A 26,682-nucleotide genomic window follows, 5' to 3' on the forward strand; every position below is an offset into this window, starting at 1 on the left:
ATATTTTTTTTTTAATTTTAAAAAGAAACTATAATAAAAAAAAAAACTTAGCTTCCTCTCAATATGACATTTTTTAAAATTGTAAAATAAAATAGCCAATTTGAAACCGTAAACAGACAGCCATGTTTTTTTTTTTTTTTTTTTTTTTTTTTTTTTTTTTTTTTAATTTTTGAAGAGGAAATGGTTTTAATGATTTTTAATTGATAAAGAATGACTATAAAAGGATGTAATTCGTTTCTCATTAATTAAAGTTTGCAATGATGATGGTTTTTTTGTGGCACTGGACATACGGACAAGTAAATCAATATTTAGATGATTTCTTTGTTCACAGTAGGATTGGTTATGTTATATTGAGTTTTTCCTTTTTTGGTTATAACAGTCTGAAATGACAATATTATGCTTGATATGTTCTGATCTTCTGTATTACAATTAATAATATATGTAATCATTACTATAATTATTTTTTTAACACCTGCAGACACTAGTGTTTCATCCTTTTAGGAATCATCAGTACAGAGTTATGATTACAGCCAGTCGGGAGATTCAAGCCCGGCTACGAAGACATCTTTGACTACATTAACAAGGAACAAACCATACAGCCCCCCCCCACACACACACACAAGTTAAAGTAGTTTGCTTGAAGCATTGTTTAATGTACATATAAGAAGAAATTTAAGCTTATAGAAGGCAAAACAATGCAAAGGTGTGACAGATAGACTCGGACTGGTGCAACTTAAGATATAATGGTCGAACTAGTTATCCAGTTCATGTGTGTATGTATAACCATATACACTCATGAGCAAAAACAAAAATGGGCCATGAGTGAAAGACGGAAGAAATCGATTTTTCAATATTTTTCTATGAATTTTTGTTTATTTTAACTGAAAATTTCTATTTTGCAGATCATTATTATTATAGCATATAATAATAAGTGAAAAAATTAATCCTAAAAATGTTAAGACCGCATTTTGGCAAGGATATAAAAAAAACAAATTGCAGGATTAAGGCAGTCCAAAATGACTAACAAGCAAATTTTTGATATTTTAAGAAAAGAAAATGTGAAAACATCTCTTTCTGTAGTGAAGCGAATTGGTCAAAGGTTCGAAGTTGAACGCTTGATAAAAGGGAAGTCTGGATCTGGTCACCCTAGTGCATCCACTTTGAAGGACGACCACAAGCTTAAATTAACTGTTTTGAAGGATTGAAAGAAAACCTATATTGACTATAGAAATAATTCAAAACAGGGGCTGGGAATTCTCTTTCTAGATATACAATATCTAGATGAATGAAAGAAATGGGGCTTTCCTCTAAAAAGTGTGCAAAGAAGCCATTTTTATTTAAGAAGAACATCAATGAAACATCAATGAAAGATTTTTCTCGTGTTATGGCAAGAAAGATATAGACTGGTTCAAGAATGGTTTCTGGTTAGATGAATCAAGATTTTGTCTTGTTAGTGATGCTCCCGAACCGTGCAATCAAAGCACTGGAAAAAGATTTTCACCAAGTTGCATAAAAACGAAAGTTAAACACCGGAATGGAGGGATAATGATATAGGGAACTTTTACTGCAGCAGGAGTTGGGGAACTTATTAGATATGAGAAGTCAATCAATGGAAAGGAATACATTCGAATATTAGAAACGGGACTGTTACCAAGTATCCAGAAGCTGGGGATATCTCAGAACATTATTTTTCAACATGATAATGCCCCTGCACACACTACTAAAGTCACAAAAAATGGTTTTCTGATAATTCAATTAATGTGATATTTTGGCCAGGTCAAAGTTCCAATTGAAACCCAATCAAAAATATTTGGTCCATAATATCTCATGCATTCGCTGGAAGAACTTTTTTGAACAATGACAAACTGTGGGAAGCTGTGCAAAGCGAATGAAATAGCATTTCCTCTTCACAGTGTTCCACTTTGATTGAGAGCATGTCTAAAAGGATTGATCTTTTAAAGAAATCAAAAGGGAATGCGATTCCATCCTAAGTATTTATTAAAGTAAATGTCTTGTTCTGTGTTATTAATCTCCTTTAAGTTTCCTTGTTCAATTGTTCTTTGTTCAATATAGCTTTTAGTGCAATAAAATGTATAAAATTTGTTTGGCCCATTCTTTTGCTCACAAGTGTACATGTTTTATATATATATAATATTTTACATATAGGATTTCTTACTTGCATCAGACAGTCAGGTGATATGCATTTGATGCTATATTTTGGGATGTCTTCCTTTCGTCAAATGTCAAAATTTTGTTAGGTATAGGGATCAGAAAATTTTATTCTAATTTCCAATTCCAAAAAGGATTTCTTTAAAAAAATGTTAGACTTAATTTTACATTGCTGGGACTAAAGATAAAAGGGTGAATATTGTTTTTAAGCGACTCCTTACCTTAAAATATATATTTCCTAATAACATCGAATGACCGTATGAATTTATTTCACTTGTGTTAAAAAACAGCAAAAAAAAAAATAATAAAAAATAAAACAAATGGAAAATTTGAAAAAACATTTTAGTTTTTCAGTGAATTAGTGAACTTATGTGTGAAACACAATTTTATGTCAGTTATGCTTTAAATTTTCAGTCACCTGTCTGTTTGTAGTGTGTACTGGTTGTAAAAACAAGTTCTGGATATTTAAGAAGTGGATAAAAGGCTAGAAAATCAAAGAATATTCTTGGTTATTAATATGATTAAAACCACTTTGGCAGTTAAGTTCATGTTCTTTCCACTGATAAGGCGCTGATTACTCAAAAGCCTGAAAATTTGCCTGCCAACATAAAAATGTAAGCGGATATATTAAAAAATATATTTGAAAGAAATTAAAAATGCGTTTTACTAAGATGTTTTTTATTCATTTTTTGTTTCATGTTTAAACTTATATTTTCATGTAAATATAGAAGTTAAGTAGATTCTTTTACTATATAAAAATTTCTAAGTATTTATTGTTGCTGTAGTGGTAGTAATAGAGGAAAGTCGTCAGCAAATCCTCCTAAGCAAAAGTTAGATTCTCTTTTTTTTTTCAGCTGATTATGTGTAAACACTCTGAAAAACTTGTTGGGAAGAAAAATATCAATTCTTTTAGAATTTAAAGTTTTACGTGTAAATTTAATGTAAAATTAATCCTGCATTTCTGTGCCATTCTAATGTTTTAGGGCAACTAATAAAATAAATTTATCAAAGATAAATTCTGTGCATTTTTTTTATATGTGGGGGAGGGGGGTATCAAACCTGTTTAAGCAATTACATCTAATTTCATGGCCATTCCAGTCAAATGTAAGACTAGTGGTAAAAAAAATTAAATATATTTAAGAAACTGATCTAAATTCTAAAATAATTATTTTTATTTTTATTTTCGACAAGTTTTTCAAGGTGTTCACACATAATTGTTTAAAAAGTAAAATCTTATTTTGGGAGGGTAGTGATTTAGTTCAGGGTGTTATTGATTATGTGTTATTCTATTTATTTGTCTTCTGACGGAGGCATATTTGGATATAAGGTTGGTTTATAATCTACAGAAGCCAGCTCTCCAAGAAGGACACTGTAGATTGGTAGAAAAATTAAAATTGCCTCAGTCTAGAAGGATTTCTTCTTCATTAACTGAGGACAGAAAAGATAAAGTGTAGTACCAGAAAATATACTACACTTTGAATTATTCATTTGCTAAAAAATACAGCATATAACATGGAACAAGGTCATCAAAAGTGTGAGAAAAGGCAATGGAGATTATCGGTTACCCTCTGTCTTATACTAGCTATCTTACTCTTTAGCTAGAATCATTTCAATCACGACAATATCACATTTACTCTAGGCGATTATCCTGTTTAAAATATTGTCAATATGTTGAAAATGTAATTTATATTAATGAAGTTTTATTTAATCCAGAAAATATATTTTTCATAAGATGGTCGAAAAAAATTGTTTGTCAGATCAAATTGACCAATTTATTCCATGTCAGATCTACAATCAATAAAACTTAATACAAAAATATATATTCCTCCCCCCCCCCCAAAAAAAAAAATAGTTGACTCAAATATCTTAAAGTGGACTAATTTTAGGTCACATTCTCAGGTGTTTGATTTGTTGGAAAGACCTTTATAACCTTGTAATAAATGCATGCATGTCTATCACATGAAAAGAATTTATGATTTATGTACGAGTTCCTCAATGTGTATTTTGTTTATAAATTATCAGTAAGATACAACAAAAAAGTGGACGTATCCGTTATTTATAGATTTTGTTTCACTGCAAAATTATTAAAGAAAAAAACTGGCGTAAACAGATTGTTAGTCGATTCTTTTAAAAATAACTTGGGTATATTTACCATCTTACCTCATGAAAAAAAAAAAATGTGGTGAGTAAAGATCCAAATATCTAAAAATAAAATTACTATTTAAACAAACATAAATCGATGCTATTTAATTAACTCTTTTGATAGCAGCAAGAGTGGGAGTCAGTATTATTCTTATGCTGCTGTTGTTAGGCTGTGTTATTTCCGGCACTTTTGTTATTCAAATCGGTATTGGTAATTGTATCAGAATTGGGAATTTAGAAGAGAATCAGTAATTGTATCAGATCAAGAAACAAAAATTAGAATCCTCTCAACACTATAATCTCTATATCTATGAAAGTGAAAATGTCTGTATACATTTCCCTACCAAATAACTCTGTCAATTTTTAGTCTACAGACTCGAGATTTGACATAAAGAGTATTGAGATTTGGGAAAATCTTTTTAATTGGTTTTCGACCAGAAATGTGGCTGTCAAGGGGTCAAAGTTCAACGATTTGACCTTTGAAAACTCTACCAAACTCCTCCACCAATTTTGGGTCTAAACACTTGAAGTCTTTAGCGTATGATCACAAGCAGTGGAGGGCACTGATATACAGGAGCACAGAACACTTTGAAGCAGCCAAGATAAACCAAGCGAAGCTCAAGCGAGCATGTAGGAAACGCCAAACCTTGCCGACAATCATGGAAATCTTTAGATGTGTGAAGTGTGTGACCGAGCTCTGTTGTCCACACCAATGATATATATATATATATATATATACACTATTCTTCACTTTTTCTTTTATTGAAATACACTTTTTCTTAATAGGAAATAAAGCTAATTTTCTCTTTTAGGACAGTTATCTCTCAAAGCTGAACAAGTTAATTTTGCCAGGTGTATCTTGTTGAATTAAAGAATCGGCACAGAATTTCAAACAGAACTCTTTCTTTAATCCACAAGGATAGCATGTTCTTGTTCCATCAGCCATGACCGGGTAGAAGTCTCAAATAATTTGGAATCGTATTCTTAGTATCACCTGCACTGTGGATTAAACCTTCAACTTCTAGAAGAGTATAACTTAACAAATGAATTTTGTTCATTACTTTATTCATTATGCCATGGATTGGTTCAAAATTCTGTGTAGATTTATGGAAATAGTGTGAAAGAGTTTGAATAAAATGGAAGGAAGAAAGAGAGAGTTAACTATGTTTTAAGACTATCGCTTAAATTATATTTTCTTAGAGCATAATTATCACATATTTTGATAATTAAAACAAAGAAAGAAAACGTCTCAAACTGGAAAGTTGTAAAAAAGGAAGAAATCGAAATAAAGAAAGAGAATGTCTTATGAAAATAACAACGGATACCTTTCTGAATTTATTTAAGATTGTAGGAGAAGGGTTAAATTTGCTATTTTCTTTCTCCCTTCCCTTAAACACTTAAAATAGTTTCACTGACATTTGTTGTAGAGTGGATATATATTTATGTATGCGCACACACATATACACACATACACACATATACACACATACACACACATACACATATACACACATACACACACATACACATATACACACATACACACATACACACACATACACACACATATACACACATACACAAAGTATATTTTGGTGACCATTGAAGATGGATTTAGAAAATTAATTTTTTTGGAGAGAATCATTTAGGTCATTTTTGTTTCTTTTGAATTTAATGTTCACCACTAGATTAACTAAATCTGTTTCAAAATTTTACATCTTGTTCTTCTTAGGGTTCTTATAAGATTTCAGTCCGTAATACTTAGCTTCCCTTCTTTAAGATTCTTTATCCTGTTGGGTTGAGTTTGGTGGAAGAGGAGGATGTGGTGTGCATGTTCCAGCGTCTCTCAATTCTAATGGTATGCTCTTCTTATCACATTTCTTCATGAGGGTGTTAATGCTGCCAATGAGGTTTCTTCTAAAGGTGTCTTCAGGGGGATAAGGGTATTTTTGGTTTCTAATGAGATGAACCTTTTTTTTTTTTATATACATTTTTAACTACCCCCTCCCCACTTTTTTTCCATTAAATTTATTTTTTTTTATTAGGACAAAAGAAATTATCATTGTTTAATGTTCAAATTTAAAAAAAAAAAAAAAAAGAAGAAGAAATAGTCTCTTGTTTTTATCAAAAATAGATTAGCTTGGATCATAGAAACCAATAAGCCAAACACCACATACACACACACACACGTTTTTATATGAGCTTGTCTAATGCAAACAACAACAAAATAATTATTAAATGAACCAAAATGTCATTTGAATAAAAGTTATTAACCTGACATAGGCATCTGCATAGAAAACGCAAAAAAAAAAAAACTTGATCATTTCTCAAAAAGAAAATAAGTTAAAAGTATGATATTTGAACGGTCATTTTCGGCAAAATGTTATACAGGTGTAATCAAAGTCAAGTCAATCCAGTGAAATGACAATTGGTGTGTGGCAACAGTAACAATGCCTTCCCAAGAGGGAAGGGGGAGGGGGGCTAGGTGGTCACAAATAGTTATATAATAACGACCAAAAAGAATGTCGTCATTGGTTGACAATTTGGGCCCAAGAACAATCAGCACATTAAGTTCCTATGTGTGCATCTCTCTCCGGACAGCCAACCATCCATAATCGTTGCCAACAATAAAGATACATTGTTATGTTTTAATATATGACTGTGTTATTCTTTGAAACACAGCAGGAATATAAGAAAGCCTTAAATTCAAAAGAAATAAAAATTATATATATATATATATATATATATATAGTAAGTTATAAAAATATATATACCAATAAAGCTACACAGAATATTCCGCATTTTCAGAATGAAACGCAGAATATTATGTGTAGCTTAATTGCCATATATATTTTTATAACTTACTATCTTGCTCTACCTATTTATTGAGCACTGTTGAAGTAAATACTGAAAATTTATGCAAAAAATTAAATTTTCGTATATTAATTTATGTGATTAAATGAAGTAGTCGTGTGTGTGTGTGTGTGTGTGTGTGTGTGTGTGTGTGTGTGTGTGTGTGTGTATATATATATATATACTCCTAAAAATTTGGTATTTTTGTGCATTGATATTCATATTAAAAACCCCTTTTTTTTTCTATTTATTTGTTATATATGGGTCATGGAATTGCATTCATATGCAAAAGATTTAGCTAATTTGCATATTCTGTTAAACATTCATTTTAATTAATTCCCTAGTAGCTTTTTTTGTTTGTTTGTTTTCTTATGGGATGATCATCTTTAGTTTATTATTGCGTGTAATTATATTCATACAGATATTCTACATGATTTATAGTTGCGTAATATTTGCATAAAAAGATTAAAGTAAACACAAACCTCTTTCTATATGTTTATATGTATGCCTATATATATTTGTTTAAAAAATTTTGCCTACCAATCTCCTCTGTTAGTTTTTGGTCCACAGACATGAAACTTAATATATAGGGCATTCAAACCGATGCAGAACTTTATATTTGGGTTTTAGCTGGAGAAAATCGGTGCAAAAGTGTAGAGAATTAAAGAAATAGAATTTGCCAGCTGAAGGTCGAACGATGCCATTACGAATATGCATGTGCAACGTAATAGCTATTGGTTCATGTTTTAATTTTTCGCCTTGCAGCAAACATGTCTTCATAGCTCAGGCATTAACGTCAAAGGAAAAAGTAAATTGTAAGCTAAACGTTTTGATTTTTGGTGCTAGTGCACAAGTCATTCTTTTTAAAAACTTTTTAAATCATTACTATATATTGGGTTCGGTATAATCTATATATATAAAAGTGAAAATGTATGTGTGTATGTATGTACACTTTTCCTCGATGTCCACAAAAGGCTTCTTTCAAAGAAGCACTTGCTCGGTTCACAACTTCTTAAAACTTTTTATATCCTCTATAAATTATAATATTTCAGAGTTATCCACGGAGCTCGCCTGTCTATTTAATTTTATTGACTTTCAAACGTTAATTATTCCACATTTCCCACATCAGCACGCGTTACATTCGGTTTTCAGTATAAAAAAAAGCGAAACTCGACTTTAATCACAGGCCGAAAGCCAGTTGTGTCAAGAGAGCTAAGTAACGTTTGTTCAATGTCGACCGTCATATCAGAATGTAGCTTTCATTTCGCTCCTCCTAATAAACAGGGAGCAGGTTTTTAAAAACAAACAAACCGATTTATTCACCTCATTCAAAACTGTCCCGCACAAAATGCTAACTGCTGAATACCTATCGCCATCACGTCAATCAAAAACGCGCACCTGTTTTTTTTTTAACACTTTACTATTTTCCAACTGCGCGTCGTGAAGGCTTCGTTTTTTTTTTTTTCACGGGCACCTGTTTTTTTTTTTCACATACCCCGAAAAACACCCGGGCAACGCCGGGTACCCCTCGCTAGTATAATAATAAATACAAAATCTGCATTAATCAAAATATAATATTTGAGCATATTTTACGACAGGGTAATACAGGGCAGCATGCTAGTGTGTGTGTGTGTGTATATATATATATATATACACACACACACACACACACACACACATCATCAAAAAAAAGGTCATCAACATCAACAAAAAAAGAAAATCGGTTTTCATCAAATGGAAATGGAATCATGTCTTTTCTGGGGTGACAATTTTATCATTCCACGATTTTCTTTTTTTGTTGATGACCATCTATTAGTTGGCTAGTTGTGTACAAATTGCAATAGTGATAGGAGCTTCCTATCATGTCTGAAAGTGACACAATGTTCAACGAGCGAGATTAGAGATGCACCCCTGTATAATTCATGCTCTCTACCAATCCAAGTTATGACAGCAGGAGCATTGCCGCAAATAACAGGGATGTGCTCAGGGTGGTGAAAAAGTTTCCGGCCACAGTTATGGTCCTTAGTGTGATTTCCAGTGAGAGCCATATCATGCCACCTCGTATCTTCAAAGTCTACTTGAAAGTGAACACCAAAGTATACCTGGATGTGCTGAAGAGTGTGGTGATCCCCTGGTGCAATCAGGTGGCTGCTGGCAGATCCTGAGTGTGGCAGTAGGACTTAGCGCTGGCCCACAAGTCCAAAGAGACCCAGACTTGACTTCAGAAAAAGTACTACGATATCATACTCTCCTCTTACTGGCCCCCGACGTGAACCTGCTGGACTACTTTGTTTGGTCATACATCGAGAACATCACCAACATGACCTCCCGCAACACCAAAGTCAGCCTAATTGCCACCTTCCGCCAAGTATTCACATAGCTCCCGCTGGCGCTTATGGAAAAGGCATGCTCCCAATTCAGGACCAGTATCGAGGCAGAGATTGATGTTGAAGGTGGCTACATTGAATAGATGTTAGCACTATTACATAATCAAGTTACTTGAATTGATCTTTTCAAAAAAGTAAGGCTGTAGTGTTGTTTTCTTTACGATGACAATTTTATCATTCCACCCTGCATAATTCCAGGTTAATATTTTCTAGAAGTAAAATAACCAATGAAGTTTTAATGAGGTCAATACAAGAGTGCTCAATACCGAAGTAGGGCAAGATATACTTTTTATTTGTTTTATGTAAGCATTTGAATTTCACCACACATTCATGAGCATGTTTCAGTCAGCCAGTTACTAATAACTAGTGGCTTATGGCGATGTTGCTTATACATGCAATTTGTATAAGCAATATTGTCTGAAGAGGTCTCTAGTTATTAGTAACTAGCTGATCAAAACATGCTTATGAATGTGTAGCGACATATTAATGCTTATGTAAAACAAATAAAGTGTGTGTGTGTGTGTGGATATATATATATATATATATATATATATATATATATATATTATAACACAAAAATATTTTTAAAAAGTTTTTTTTCTGCATTAGCCATGATCGTATAGAAGTCTTCAGTAATTGGCAATTGTATTGTTAGTATCGCCCACGCTGAAGATTGGACCTTCAGCCTCCAGAAGAGAGTGACTTTACAAATGAATTTCACTTATTCTGTTTGAAATTCTGTGCAGATCCCAGAGTTCAGCCAGATAGACCTGAGAAAGTTCTGAGGTTACATTGGCCAAAACATTTAGAAAAATAACACTCGGGATGAGCACAATAATCAGAATTATCCAAATTAAAAAAGATTTATTGGCATTGATTTTCCCGATATTTTTCTAGTCTTTATTTCTACAAAGACATCAGGTACTTATGAGAGGAACCATGTGAAGGTTGCCAACATCCAAACTAGAAGCGATTTTTGTGGAACAAACTAGATGGATTTGAACTGGGGATTCCCAGGTCGTCAGTCCATGTCATTAACCACTAGCCCATTGTCACCTCTCAGTTAATTTAGTGGAGAATCTTAAATTAAAAAAAAAAAAAAAATATATATGAATTAATATACATTGTGTGTAAATACAAAAATATATTTTATTTTTTAATTTCTTGGGGTTTTTTGGGTTTTTTTTTTTTCTATTTTTTACTTTTGGTTTCATCTTTCTTTTAGTTGAGATTCATTTTTTCACTTTGTTTTAAGTTTTTTTGTTTTTTTTTGGGGGGGGGTTATGTTATTTTGAACTGTAGATTTGACTTTTTTGATTTTTAACATTTTAAGTTTAAAATTACAAATGAAATGTTTTTTTTTTCATTATTCTTAACATATTTTTGTTAAAGTTTTTTTTTTAAATTATATTTTGTTTAATAAAAATATTTTGCTGTTTTTGTTTTCATTTGTAAAATTTTATTAAAATCTGTTTTTTATTTGTTTTTGCTCTTTGATTTTGGGGTGCTTTACCTGTTCTTTCTTTTTTGAAATCAGGTTGAGGAGTGGTGGTGGTGGTGGTGGGGAGGAGGGGAGAGTAAATATTTATTTTGAAGAAAAAATTTTTTTTTTTGTAGTTGGAAAACAAACCCGTTTTCTTTATTATAAATTTTTAATACCCCCCCTCATTAAATTCATATTTTTATTAGAAAAAAAAAAACATTATATCACATCACATCACATCCATCATCGTTTGATGTTCAAATTAAAAATATAGAAATTAACTCATTTTTTTGTGTAGTTGTTTGATAATAAATTAGCTTTGATCATAGAAATCAGTACCTCAACTTGTCGAAGTAAGTCAAACACCTTATATATATATATATATATATATATATATATATATATATATATATATTATATATATAAGAAAGTAAATATAAAATAAGTTTCAGACAACATGGAAAATTATTCTATGAAAGAGTTGATTAGCAAGACAACACACTTGTAAAAATAAGGACACAAACACATCATTAACATTGAACAAAAATATTTCACTTTGCTCAAACATATTCATTTAATAAAAAAAACAAAAAAAAACATTCATTCTTTTTTGGGGGACTGTTATCCTCTTTTTCATAGTTATTGTTGTTGTTTCATCACATTTTGGCCAACTCATCCTCTGACCTTCTTCAGGTGATCCAGCATTCCTATCCCGTCATGGTTAATGGAGAATGAGTTGTTCGAAACGTGGTGAAACAATAAAAGATGAAGATAACAGTCCGCAAAAAAGAATGAATACACAAAGTATGAAGCCTCATCTCAAATGATTAAAAAAAAAAATAAATAGATAAATAAAAAAAAGCAAATGGATATGGTCGACTGAATCGACAGAAATATCTTAGTATAATTTTAATGATATGTTTGTGCCCTTACTTCTACTAGTATGTTGCCTTTCTATCCACATTTTCACAATTTAATTTCACATACATACATACAAACATATATATATATATATATATATAATTCACAAAATAATCTAATTACAATTTAAAGCAAGGCATTGGAATTTTAATTGCATCCTGAATCCATTGAATATTATTCACGACTGTTACTATATGTTACTATATGTTTTGAATGATGGAGATGCTTTTAGTTCTCATTTATTTATTTTGAATCTCATTTTCTACATATATCTGAATGTTTTTTTTTTTATCTAGTTAGGATTACCATATAAATATTAATATCTATATTACATTAAAGTTTACAAAAGCTTTTGATTTATAAACTTAATAACTATTTCTGGATTATATATATATATATATATATATATATATATATATATATATATATATATATATACACATTCAATTCAAAATAAGACACAATGACTTGTGAATAATGTTCAATGGATCAAACACCCAGGATGCAATTTATATTCCAATGCCTGGCTTTCAATTATAATGAGATTATTTTATGAATCAATATGATATACATATATATATGTAGATTGAATTTATATTATTATAATCTCATATATATAATATAGATAGATATATAGATACATTTTTTTTTGTTTTTGCATGTAATGAAATAAAAAAAAAAAAAAAGGCTTTTGCTAATTTTAGTGCATGAATAGATTTTTTAATTCTTTCCCTGAAATGCAATTGGCAGAAAATGCAAGGGTTGAAGAAATAAAGAGGAATGTCTTTGTTTTTTTTTTTTTTTGGGAAGGTTTTATTTTTTATTTATTTTTTTTTTTTTCATTTTAAATTTGACCTTCATCATGAATTTAACCATCATATTTGCATTGAAACATGGGGGCAAAATTAAACAAACAAAAAAAAACAATGCTTGAGCATGTATTCATGTATATAGAAAACTAGTAGACAGACCTAGTGTTGCCTGACAGAAAAATATGCTAAAAGAGTTTATGTAAATTTATGTAGGTCGCCTGTTTATTATTATACTGCAGCAACAACACAATCAAATTCTTTAATGTTTTTTTTTTTTTACAATTTTGAAAGCCATGAAATAATCTATATTGTAATATGCTAAACCATTTCATGTTCAGACCTACGTTATCACCTTTCACACACATTTAAAAAAAAAAATCAGATCATCCAATTAGTAAAAAGATGGTGATTAGTGATCTGATGTCGCTAGAGTAAAAATTTCAGACTTTACCTGTTTTAAAATTGTTCCAAAATCAGATTGTCATCTGCAACTAAAACGCTACAATTTTGAATAAATACGTTTCAAAAAGTGATATTCATTTTATTGGTTTGAAAAATATTTAACTCAAAACTATTTTCACAGAAAGAAGACAGAGAATATTGTTTTAACAATAATTATAATTGTAAATAAATGAGCATATTCATTTTATTTATTTCCAGAATATTTAGCTTGTAATAAAAATTACTTTTCTAGAACAAGAGTAATTTTTTTTTTTTAGTATAATACTTAAAAAAAAAAATTACTCTTGTTCTAGAAAAGTAATTTTCATTACAAGCTAAATATGCCCTGACAGACATTTGTTATTTTAAAAAAAGAATATTATTTTTAATAGTTATGATTGCTGTAAAAAGACCCATGGAATTTCCACAGTTCTTGCTAGTATTAAATTATTGCCTGCCAGTTTTATAGCTCTTTAAAATATAATATCTTTAATAGTGTCTAATGGAATTAAGCATTTTAATGTTTATATTTTATGAAAATACTCATCCCAGGAGGTGTTAGTAATATGTGCAATAGACTGGTTGTACACTGCTATGAGGTAAATCTAGTAAGTAACTTACATGATTGATTTTTTTTTTTTTTATCCAATTGAAATTTTTAAAAAATTTCTAAATGAACATAAAATTGTGTACTTTAAAAAGAAAATATTAAATGTGGTTAATCCTATCCTGCCATGACAGAGTTTAAAACCAACTATGTAACTTAGTAGATGATGCCCTTTTCTCTTCTCTGCAACCTCTTTCCCCACAGAAGAGACATTGCAAGCCTGCTCTATCATTATTTTCATGGCAAGTACTCGACTGAGCTTCAATATATGCCCCCTCCACTAAGCTTTCACAAAAAAAGAAACACTCGATTAGCTACAACCACTATCAATAATTTTCCCCACTTTCTATCAGTGCCTAAACCCAAACGTGGATTCCATGAACAAAGCTTCTTTCCTGGAACTCCCCACCCGTGAAACTCTGTTCTACTGGTCTGTTTTCCAGCTGACTACAATATTATCATCTTCAAGTTCAATGTAAACAAGTTCTTGTTGAACTGTCCTCTTAAATAAATCTATTCAATGTAGCCAAGCCCATTCCTCTTTAGCTGAACATACACACAGGCAGTAGAAGTGCACTTTGACTGTTCATATAAGATTCATTACAACAGCTAACTCATTGAATCGTCTTAATATGATTCATAACACAGCAGAGAGATCAAGACAGATTTTTTTTTTAATTGTACATTAATTTCTTTAAAAAATTTAGATTTAGGTCATGTAAATACAGATGGAAACAAAATTTGATAATGAGGCAAAACTTTAATTCACTAATTTTTCAAATTTTTCTGTGTGTGATGCAACTTAAAAGCATACAATAAGTTCATTATATTGAGGAGTGGTCCTTTTTCTTTAAGATGGGACTGTTTTTTATATGCATAAAAAAAAACGAAATATCATGCACATCTAAGTTGACAAAAAAGCAACATTAAAAAAAAAAAAATCAAACAAACTTCAGCAAAAATTGTTACTTAATTTTAAGTAACTTGATAAAAGATTATTAATGCCGCAAGAAAAAAAATTGCACATTTATAAAAAAAAAAAAAAAAAGATTAGAATTTGCTTGCATACAAATTTTATCAAAGTAACCCCAAAAATAAAAAAGATATGAGAAGTTGAAAGTGAAAGGAATTCCACTACATTTACCTATTTTTAACTACTAAACTCTAAGCTAGTTAGTGATACTTTTCAAAAGCCAACAGTCTAGGTCATTCTTGTAATTATCTTCTGTCAGTTGACTGCGGTGTATTGCTGGTCCTGTGCACTTCTAGGAACTCTTTCCTCCCAGACTTATGCCTTCACTGTTTGAGAAGGGGATAGTTTATTGCTAATTACCTGATTCTTTTTTCTTTTCTTTTTTTTCTTTTTGTGAAAGAGAACTTAAAACTTTATTTTAAGCCCATTATATTGAGGAGTGGTCCTTTTTCTTTAAGATGGGAATGTATTTTGTATGCATAGAGAAGCACAATATAATGCACATCTAAGTTTAATAAACAGCAACATAAAAAAAAAAATCAATCAACCATTACCAAAAATAGTAACTTAATTTTTTTTCTTTTTTTTACATAGGAGTCATCACTTATCAAGGCCTGAAGGCCACTGGAGGACAAGGGTTAATGAGTGTAAAGTAGTCAATGGGACAATATTGTAGTAATCGTTAGTAGTGGGAATTTGGTAAAGCGAATGTCTCATCAAGAATTTGTTTATGTTGGACTTAAGTAACTCACTACATTTAGCGATGGTTGCATTTTAAACTGGACTGGTTCCTGATATTTTCTTATGACATAGATAGACTGGCATCTGGCATATGAGATTGGTTTAATAATTTTAAAAAAATACATTAATAGAAACTGACAATATCTAATAGCAAGATAAAGAGAAAATAACTATTTAAAAAATTGGGGATTTATATAACTACATTTTCATTAATTTCTTTATTTCTTTAATTGACATAATACATCTAATTTTTAAGGTTATAGTTAAGCTTTACTTCTGGCTGGGGTACCCGGAGTTCCTTTTGAAGAAGAGCGAGCGAGAAAAAACTCAAAATTTTCTTCATACATGAATAAGTTTGGTAACAGACAAAATGAAGGAAATATTTGAAGAAAAAAAATGCACATATTTTTACACAAAATGATATATCTTATAGCTCTCTTTCTCTAATAAATTGTCCCAATCGTATTTCTTTTTCTTCAACCCTTGTATTTATTTTCCATGTTTGTAAACATTTATATAATTAGAAATTTTGAAAATTTTGCCGAGTGACAGACATTTTTCTTTTTAATTCTCTATACCGTTTGTCATTCCTTGGCAGGAATTTCCTGTTAACAAAAAAAAAGAACTTGAGAGGAAAAAAATTAATAAAAAAAAACAAAACTATATGACGCATTAAAATAAACATACAAATATTTTTTAAATATCATTTTTATTTTTTTCAAATCATTGTCTTAATAATTTTTCAATTTGTGAGAAAAAGATAAAGATTGTCCTTTTTGGGGGTGGGTGGGGATCATTATTTGATAAAAGAAAACCGTCTGCATTTTAATTTTATTAAAACAAACATGATTTCACTTCCATCCTTATAAGATTGTTGCCATATTTTTTAAATAATTTTTTTCTGTAACTTTCTAAAATTTGAATATTTATGTTTTATAATCTATACAATTTTAAGCATTTATACTTTACAATTTATGCAATAAATATTAGCATATTATTTTCTTTTTTATCAATTACACATGATTGTGAAAAATAATTTTCTTATAAATAAATGCCTACAGAGTTATTTCTGTGAATAAAGGTTGATAATGGCTCCCGGCAGCCGTGTCTCTTGCACCAGAAACTATATGGGGTTTGATCATTTAGAAACCATTATTATTTCATGAGCATTCGATCTTTTATTTTCTTCACAGATTGACGAAGACCTTACTGCTAGAATCAATATGTCTGACTACCGTTTCTCTTTCCATGAGAAGGGAAAAGTGTACTCTCCTGCCTGGATGGCTCCAGAAGGTAACAAAACCACTCTAACATGTTTCTGAATATTTTAGATGAGGATTGGTTATTCATATTATTTGGATTCGTTAGACTACTGTTCTCATTTAGAGTGTGATTTTCACAACGTTTTGGTCGCTAAACCTCCAACCTTCTTCAGGTGTATCTTGTCGAACTCGGGAATTCCATCTAAATTCCCAAGTTCAATAGAAACATTCCTGAGTTCGACAAGATACACCTGAAGAAGGCCGGTGGTTACAACGACTGAAACGTTATGAATATGAAAATCACATTCCAAATGAGAACAGTAGTTTGATAAATCCAAATAATACGAACCACTCTAACACATTTGGGGTCAAATTATTTATCATTCTGTTGTTAGACCCAAATGCCATACCGAATTTTTTATAGAAATCTATTTTCGTAATTACTTTTACTTGAACATGTCTGTAATAAACGTCAGGTGATAACATGAGTCTTCAAAATTTTGGAACCCTCTTAAAAATTCTTTTGAAATTTGCTAAAATTGTTTTCATTCATGTATGAACTTATATATACGAGTTTTTCAATAGTAAGCCACTAACTTATTGCAATGTACCTGTTTGTGTGGACTGTTTTGTTTGATTTCTAAAATATATCACATATACTGTGACGGTACCCTCGGGTAGGGGTCTCCTAAGAAGATTCCAACACCGAGAGCGCGTCTTGAAAAAAATAAATATAGGGTGCCAGCTGAAAGTTATTCAGCCGAGATAGCACCTGTCCAAGTTCGGATCAGTGATATCGTTGTGGAATACTTCGGTGACATTCACGTTAACAAATGCAAGGTAACGAAAAATGATGACGAACACGACGGCATTTATATAAGTGTTATAAACACAACAATTTATTTATAAAACAAGGCTGGAGAGAAAATAACGGAAAACAAAACAGGGCAACAAGACAATAATTCAAACAAAAAAAATCATGCAGACAATGTTATGGGATAAAGAAAGGGGGGGGGGATATGTGATACTTATAATTGTTCAAAGAATATCGTCTCTTATTCTCTTTTCCTTCCTTTTCTTTTTCAAATGGAAATCAATGAGGTGCATAAGTAATGTTCCAGGGGGGGGGGTTATAATGAGAAATTTCAAGAAAATAAAGATTGTCTCTTTTCACTACTTTTTTTTTTCTAGGAGTCAATAATAGATTGTTCATGGGCCGGCCAAAGGGAGGGTCCAGTGATGGGGAGAATTATTTAGAGAATTGCTTCTTTATCTCTTTCTTTTTCTTTTTATATGAGGCACATAATAGTTCAACGTAGTTAGCTATTTCTACGAGATGGGAGTTGGACAATTTGAAAAGTGTACTTATCTTTCCTTTGTCCGGAGTTGCTGGTCCGTATTCCGACGGCGTGAAGTTTCATTAATATTCGTTTCTTGCTTTTCGTTTTTCTTTCCCTTTTGTTTGTTGATAAGCAATTCTCATGACTAACTTTTAAATTCCAACCATTACGTGCCAAAGTATGACCATTGTCTCCTTATCGGCATGATGTGAGTCGACTGGGGTTTTTTTCTTCACCGTGCGATCTCAGTCCAACTATCTCGTGCCAAGGTATATCCATTGTTTCCTTATTGGCGCGATGTGAGTCGACTGGTGTTTTTCACCATGCGACCTGGGCCGCAGTGTCTATAGGTTGAAGAGAAGAATCGCCACGCGTGTGATCGCGTCTGCGCTCTCAGTCCGACTGATTAAATTTCCCGCTTTTTCTTTGCTTCCAGACCGGTTGGGGATGGGGATGTTGTATCAATGACATCCGCTCAAGGCTGGGGTGGGGGTGTGTCATCTCGATATACTGTTGCCATAACAACACGGAAAACTGGGTCATCCCGTCTAGTCTCGCTTTAACTACGACTGATTGTGATATGAGAGGGGGGGGGTTGTCTGCTTGATTAATATATATATATATATATATATATATATATATCACAAATAAAGAGGAGGGGGAGGGGGTATAGCCATTTCTCTTAACAATACCCAGTGTCCTATTTATAGGAGGAGAGTCAATATTTCATTTTCTAATAATTTCTATTTATAGGAGGGTCATAATTTCTATTTATAGGAAAGTGTCCTATTTATAGGAGAGTCAATATTTCATTTTTTAATAATTTCAATATTTCATTTTAATTTGTGTATTCTAACCCATTTTTAGTCATGACACAAAGTTTCAACTCAATAGCAAAGCAATTTAGATACCCTGGGACTTAATGGGTAACCCAAACATCACCCCCTTTTTTTTTTTATTATTTGTATGTAATCAAATTAATATTGCTTGTATGACTCAGATAAATAATGGATTTCAAATCTGTGAATATATTTTTTGAGTGGAAGTTAATTATTTTAAAAGGACACCCATGTTTTGTAAAGATAATAAATGACATTGAATGAACAGGTAATCCTTTGAAACATAACATTTAGTTAATTTAAAAAGGTTTCGGCCATGAAAAAAACGTGAGAAAAAATCTGTTTAAAACATTAAACATAGTTTTATGCCATTGTTTTTTGTTTTTTTTTGTTTTTTCATTATATGTTATGTATACTAATTCTTTACTATTGAGTCGAAACTTTGTGTAATTACTAAAAAGTAATTTCACAAAGTGTCGATTCCATAGTAAAAAAAATTAGATATCCTGGGGTGTAATAGCTTAAATAATCTTTGTACAGTTGTTTTTATGGTTCTGGAGTTTTGAGATGAGGATTGGTTATTTATATTTGGATTCTTCGGACTACTCTTCTCATCTTGAATGTCATTTTCACAACGTTTTGATCGGTGTAATCGCCGACCTTCTTCAGGTGTATCTTGTCAAACTCTGGAAACGACACAAAATTTTCAACGGAACATTTTGTTGAATCCACAGGGTAGCATGCTCTCGTTCCGTCAGCCATGACTGGGTAGAAGTTCTAAGTAATTGCAAGGACACCTAGCATAGTAGATGAAGTACTTGGTAAATAAAATTCAGTTGTAAAGTTACTCTTCTGAAAGATGAAGGTTTAATCCGCAATGCAGGTGACACTCAAGAAAATACAATTGTGAATTATTTAGGAATTCTACCATTATGGCTGATGGAACAAGAGCATAATATCCTCGTGAATTAAATAAAGGTTTTTTTTTTTTTTTTTTTTTTTTTTTTTTTTTCAAAATTCTATCCAGATTCCAAAGTTTAATAGAAAGATTCTCGAGTTTGACAAGATACACCTGAGGAAGGTTGGAGCTTACATCGGCCAACACATTGTGACAATAACACTCAAGATGAGAACATAAAATATACTTATATCAACTTTAAAAAATCCCTGCTTATCATTTGTAGTTAAGATAAAAAGTTATTCCACACTAGTTGTGTTAATTCAATGACAAACTGTTTTTTTTTGAGCCTGTGAATGTTTTTCAAGTCTTCTTTAATACTTTTATTTTAACTTAGTCTTTTTTTTTAGTAATTCATTTTTTTATTTTAATTAAATTTTAATCAAATCGGTTTTATTTTCTATTTTATAAATTTTAATTAGTTCTTTTTTTTTTTTAATTTTGATTGTAATTAAATCATTTTTTTTTTTAACTAAATATTTTTTGTTCAAATTTTAACCAATTTTTATTTTTCAGCTCTGCAGAAAAAACCTGAAGAAATCAATATAAAAGCTGCTGACATGTGGAGTTATGCCATTCTTCTATGGGAATTGGAAACCAGAGAAGTCCCATTTGCTGACCTTTCCCCTATGGAAATTGGAATGAAAGTAAGACTGCTATCTGTCTTTTTTGTAAAAAAAAAAAAATAATAATAATAATAATAGTTCTAGCAGATCTTCTGCTCATTTTTTTAATAATTTTTGTAATTTGTACTAATTTCAACATGACAGGTAAGTACATAATATTTTTACCCGAAATATATTTTTTTAAATTCCATTATACTACACAAGCACCTAAATATAATTTGAGAATGTGTATGTGTGAGTGCATAATAACTTATGTCCTTAACTAAATTATACCTTGAAAACTAATAGATATATCTCTAGCAGATTTTTCATTTCATAAAAAATTGACAAAGAGAAAAATTTGTCTGAAAATTTTCTGACATCTCAATAAGAATCTTAAAAAAAAAAGAGTGCATCAGTATTGTAATATATAAACATATATGCACATACCTAACTTTATTTATACATATAGAGATATAAATAATACGAAGAACGTTCCAAAAATAATGCCTCCTATTTTTCTATTCCGCCCAAACGGATCAGAGAAGATTGCAAATTGCATTGTTGTGATAACTGAACTTATGCGTTCATGACCTAGAGGTTCATCTCTGTCACAGATATTAGTGGTGTAAGACTCTAAGAAAGCAACCTCTGTCATGGACGTGTGTTAGAAGCAGAGATGTGTTATTGAATTTCTGGCAAAAGTGCATTGAGAATAGAATATGTAAAAAAATAAATTCTGGCGCAGAAAGGGTCACTCATTTTAATGGTACCATTCTCGTCTTCATATCTGTTAAACTTTTTTGAGTTAAAAAATAAATAAATAGGAGACCGCTTTTTTTAAACAACCCTTGCTTCAGATACCCATGCACAGCCATTGTTTATTGCTGGCAAAAGTGCATTGAGAATGGTGGTGATTATATAGAAAAATAAATTTTCTATCACAAAAGGTCACTCATTTTAATGGTAGCATGCCCGTCTTCATAGCTCTTCAACTTTTTCAGTTAAAAGCAAAAAATAGGAGGCTTTACTTTTGGAACGGCCCTCGTATTTTGTATTAAATTTTTTAAATGCACGCAAATGAGTAGATAAATCAAAGCATTTTGATAAATTTTCCAATTGTATTCCTTGAAAATAATTTATGTTGGTTGGTTGGTTGGTTGTTTTTGTTTTACGGCATATCAACCCTTTTCGAGTTATTTAATGCCGAATCCAAAGATTTAAGAAAAAATTTTTAATAGAATATATTTGTTGTTTTCAAGTCGGTTTCTATTTAACCCATAGTTGGGACCCTAACAGGTACTACCACTCCGGGTCAGAGTGGACCTGGGAGCAATGGTAATTAAAGGGTGGCAAGCTGAGGCCTCACCACTGGATATAGTTTAAGGCCATATCCAGGACCTCCATTGAGGGATTTTTACCCTCTGCAGGGGGGCAGTCGGTGTATTCTAATTCCCCACCGACAGGGCCAGGAGTTATTAGGATAAGGGTTAGTAAGTGTGTAGTGATCAATGGAACAATGTCGTAGTAATCGTTAGTAGTGGAAATTTGGTAAATTGGATTACTTAAGGGGAACGGCTCATCAAGAACTTGTTTACATTGGACTTGAAGATCATATCCAGGACCAAATAATTTATGTCAGCTATAATAACATTTATGTTTTATTTATTTACTCTTTTCAATCCAAACAAGGCATATTACCACTTGGAACCCTATAAAGGGACTACTGTATCCTTTTCTTGAGTAAGCCAGTTCATGTGTTGGATGACCTTAAATTAATGTCCTTATCTATGTTCTTTTCAAAAATATCTTTTTAACTCTAATTTTCAATATACGAGTTAAATAGCAATATTTATGGCTGTTCATAATGATTATTTTGCTAAATACATTTCCTCTGAAAATATGAGTCAAGTATTGAAAATCTATCGATTAAGGAAATAACTTCAAATTTATTGCATTCCTTGTTTCAGACAAAAAAGAATTTTTGTTTGAAAAATTCTATATTTTTACTTCACAAAATTTGACTTTAAATCCTACAATTTTTATTTGGCTGGGATTGTCTAATATAAAAATATTTCCTCCCAACAATATTTTATATGACTGTAAACCACAAGATTAATTAATCTGTGATTTAACTCCTCTCATTGTTCGGGGATATATATATATATATATATATACAGGGTGTTTCAAAAGTCTTGAGAACATTACAAGTTATTAAAAATCGTTAAGTTCCCAAGACTTTTGAAACACCCTGTATAATGAGACGTGTTTGAATGATGTGATCACCCAGCAATGTTGCACTATTTTTATTTATTTATATACTAGCATTTCAGCCTGGCGTTGCCCGGGTGTTTGGAGGTGTATGTTGAGCAAAAAAAAAAAAAGTTGTAGTAGGCAGGCAGGCTCAAACCCGTGATCCGAAGGAGGAAAAGAACGGGGGCGGGAGGGAGACGTCTTTGCTGTTATGACCACCGATAAAACGAAAATGACAGGCTAGACAATCGAAAAGAGGGGATGACTTTCGAAAATATCAGCGAAAAAAGCAACTCCCCTCTGTTGAAAAGTGTCCAGTTGAGGGTAAAGAAATTAATGTTTTTAGCCAATTTTTCGGTATTTGTCGTCTGAAGGGTCGAGCTTCAAAACGATACTGATCTTGTGAAAATCAGTCACCACTGTCGAAAGTTTTAGACGGACATGCAAACATGCATACATTTCTGTATTGGTAGCTCAAATTTTCAACCCAAACCGATTAAAAAGCTTGCCCTATCTCTGAATACCCTTTATGTAAAATTTCAAATGTTTAGACCAGAAATTGTCTGAGTAATTTGGTAGAAACCACAGAGGTCAATTTTTTTTTAACTTTGGCCCCTATTATGACCCCTTAACATTTATTGTTTTGGGCTCAAATCAAGTTAAATCCATGTTCAAGGAACCTATATCTAAAATTTCAATAGTTTATAATCAACATTGTCGGAGGAGTTTGGTAGCATTCTCAAAGGTCAAATCGTTGAACTTTGACTCCTTGACAGCCAAATTTCTGGCCGAAAATGGATTACAAAGATTTTCTCAAATCTCAATACCCTGTATATCAAATTTTGAGTTTTTAGACTGAAAGTTGACAGAGTTATTGTGTAGGGAAATGTACACAGACAGACAGACACTTTCACTTTTTATATATATATATATATATATATATATATATATATATAAATCTTTATGATGTATGTACCTGTCACAAAACTAACTTGTCATATTCCAAAAATCACATAAATTGATCAAGTAGATTTATTTTTAATTAAGAAAATCAATATTTTTGAGTAAGTAAAAAGAGACTGTCTCGAATCGCTATCTTGAAAAAAAAACAAGATAGATAAGTCCGTAGTAATATGAGATCAGCCTTGTAATACTACAGGTTTCACATTAATCGCTTTAAATCGTTTAAAGATGATTTTCTTTATAAAAAATGAAACTACTTGATCAGTTTGTGATTTTTTGGAATATGACATTTTCGTACCATGACAGGCATGTACACCATAAAGATTTTTCTGTATTTTTACTTTATTTATTTTATTTATTTATTTTTTAATTACGTTGAATTCTAAACAAAAACCGCATTCTCATATCATTTCTCTCCATTTAACGCATGTTCATAATCCTCACTAGCAAGGTTTTACTTTCAACACAAACCATGAAACATATCTTTTTCTATTTTGTCGATATTTCTGACCCTTTATTGTAAAAATTATTACTTTCAGATAACTCTTGAAGACCTGAGGATTACCATTCCTCCTGGAATTTCACAACATATTAGCCGATTGCTTAAAATCTGCATGAATGAAGAGCCGGGCCGTCGTCCGAAGTTTGATATGATTATTCCACTGCTGGAAAAGATGCGTCATTCTAGTTAAGACCTTAAATCTTATTTGACTCCCAAAATTTACAAATTTGAAGAAATAGATTGGGTTCTTATCCAGAATTCAACCTAAAAAAATTTTTTTTTAAATCTGTACAATGTACATACCTGTCATAGAACAAAAATGTTCTGTTCCAAAAATCACATAAAGTAGTTTTTTTTATTATATAAATAAAATCATTTTTAAACGATTTTAAGCTATTAATATGAAATTGTTAGCATTACAAGTTTTAATCATGGAATTATCTGCCCTTGTTTTCTTCCAAGGTGGCAACACGAGACAGCCCCTTTTTGCTTACTCATAAACTTTGATGTTTCCTGTTAAAAACAAAACTACTTTATCAATTTACATGATTTTTGGAATGTGACATCTTCATTCCATGACCGGTATGAGCATTATAAAAAATTTTCTGTATTTTTGTTTTTTAATTAAGTTGAATTCTGGACTTGTATCAAAGATTTAAAAAAAAATACTTATACAACTAATTTTGGGAGATATGAATATATATGTCTATTCATAAGTAGTACATACATATATATATATATATATATATATATATATATATATATATGAAATCTATGCATACAGGTTATATGCAAAGTTATATATAAATGCATATATTCTCAGATGAAAACACTCCTATTGTATACACACATTTGGGTTAATATTAAGTGTGTGGGGAATCCTAAAAAATTGTGCTCAGCACTGCTTCAAAACATCTCATTATATAAAAACATGTTTAATGGTATGTAAATGTATAAGAAGGCTGTTTGCAATGTAGAATATCAAGGTATTGAAGTGACATGAACAAAAACAAACAAACGAATGAACAAACAAAAGTCTTAAGATTATAAATCTTTGTATATCGATTTTTTTTTAATTTTATTTATTTTTTTTCAAAATCATTCACATATATAAATCGGTAAGTACAAACTTATTTTTCAATATAACTGTATTTGTATATCTATTTATTTATTTTAATATTTTTTTTTTCACATATACAAATCAGTAAATACATGAACTTCCTATTTAAATATAACCGTAATGGTAAAATGTCTTTGATATTTTCGAGAAGTACCTCTTTTTTTCAAAAAAAAAAAAAAAAAGAAAAAAAACTTTTTTAAATTTCAAAAGTAAAAAAAAGAAACAGTAAATATAATAGTTTTATCCAATAATAATTTATAGTGTTTTTTTTTGTTTTTTTTAACTATACCTAAAAAAAAAAAGAGGTAAAACAAAATATACACAACAAATAAATGTTATTAAATGCAAGACAATTTACTCTTTTACTTACCTGAGTAAGTTTCTTTTGTGTGTTTTAACTTATTTTAAAGAGTTTTTTTATTCAAAACAATGTCTACTGTTTAGCGACAAAAACATGCCTATCATAAATATTGCAAGAGGAGCCTCAATAATCAATCAAAAATCGAAAATTAAACAAAATGCTGGTAGACCGTTAGATTTTTGCATGATTGATGACATTTATTAAATGTATTTCTATCAGTGATTTTTTTAATTTTAGATTTTGAACGATTATCAAGGGTCCTCGTCCATGCTTTATGGCAGACATGTTTTTTGTTGTTTTTTTTTCATTCTAACTGAACAGATACTCGGTTTGTTTTAAACTAAAAAAAAAAAACTCTTTAAAATATGTTACACACAAATAAACTAATAATATGTAGAAAAATAAATTATCTTGCCTTTAGTAACATTTATTTGTTTGTTTAAACTATGTTTAAAAATACCCATAAGTTGCTTTAAAATAGTACCATGGAACATTTGTTAGGATTCCTCTAACCCACACGTGTAGTGTAATACATTTTATACTATTTTTACTAATGTCTACTATTACGTATACTATAGACATTAGTAACGCACCATCATATATAACATATAAGTGTTTAATTTTCTATTATGTATTAAACACGTCATTAATAAGAGTGTTATTTGTTTTTATCACTCCGCCAAAATAATGTGTGTATAACCACTGATATCCCGAATAAAAAATTTAAAAAAATTGCTTTCGTAGGTAGTCATTAGGTTACAAACGAGCTCTGTTCTTATGTCTGTCTTTGAAGTTGGATTTAATGGTTATAGTCAGCTAACATACTTCCTTATTTCCCTGCGTGGCTGCTATCAGAAGCAATGGCAAGGCAAATCAGTTCCTTCACTTTTATTGTTCTTTAGTATTTCTATTGTGAAGCGATTTATTGAAATAAAATATAAAAAAAGGAC

At 30.7% G+C, this 26,682-nt stretch overlaps 1 protein-coding gene across 2 annotated transcripts in view; it reads left to right on the forward strand.

Moving 5' to 3' along the window:
- Positions 1-24,587, forward strand: part of LOC145268265 (scaffold protein ILK-like) — a 95,194-nt gene extending 70,607 nt beyond the window's left edge. Inside the window, exons 10-12 of one of the 2 annotated variants that reach the window (XM_080123626.1) lie at positions 16,723-16,822; positions 20,445-20,575; positions 24,289-24,587. In XM_080123626.1, the coding sequence (XP_079979752.1) occupies positions 16,723-16,822; positions 20,445-20,575; positions 24,289-24,441 (384 nt within the window). In that variant the 3' untranslated portion in view covers positions 24,442-24,587. The remainder of the gene's footprint in view (positions 1-16,722; positions 16,823-20,444; positions 20,576-24,288) is intronic. The other variant, XM_080123625.1, reaches the window with a different exon arrangement.
- Positions 24,588-26,682: the final 2,095 nt, after the last annotated feature.

This window comes from Euprymna scolopes, chromosome 43, assembly GCF_053919585.1.
Source record: "Euprymna scolopes isolate OS-2025 chromosome 43, ASM5391958v1, whole genome shotgun sequence".
In the NCBI taxonomy this organism is placed as follows: Eukaryota; Metazoa; Mollusca; class Cephalopoda; order Sepiida; family Sepiolidae; genus Euprymna; species Euprymna scolopes.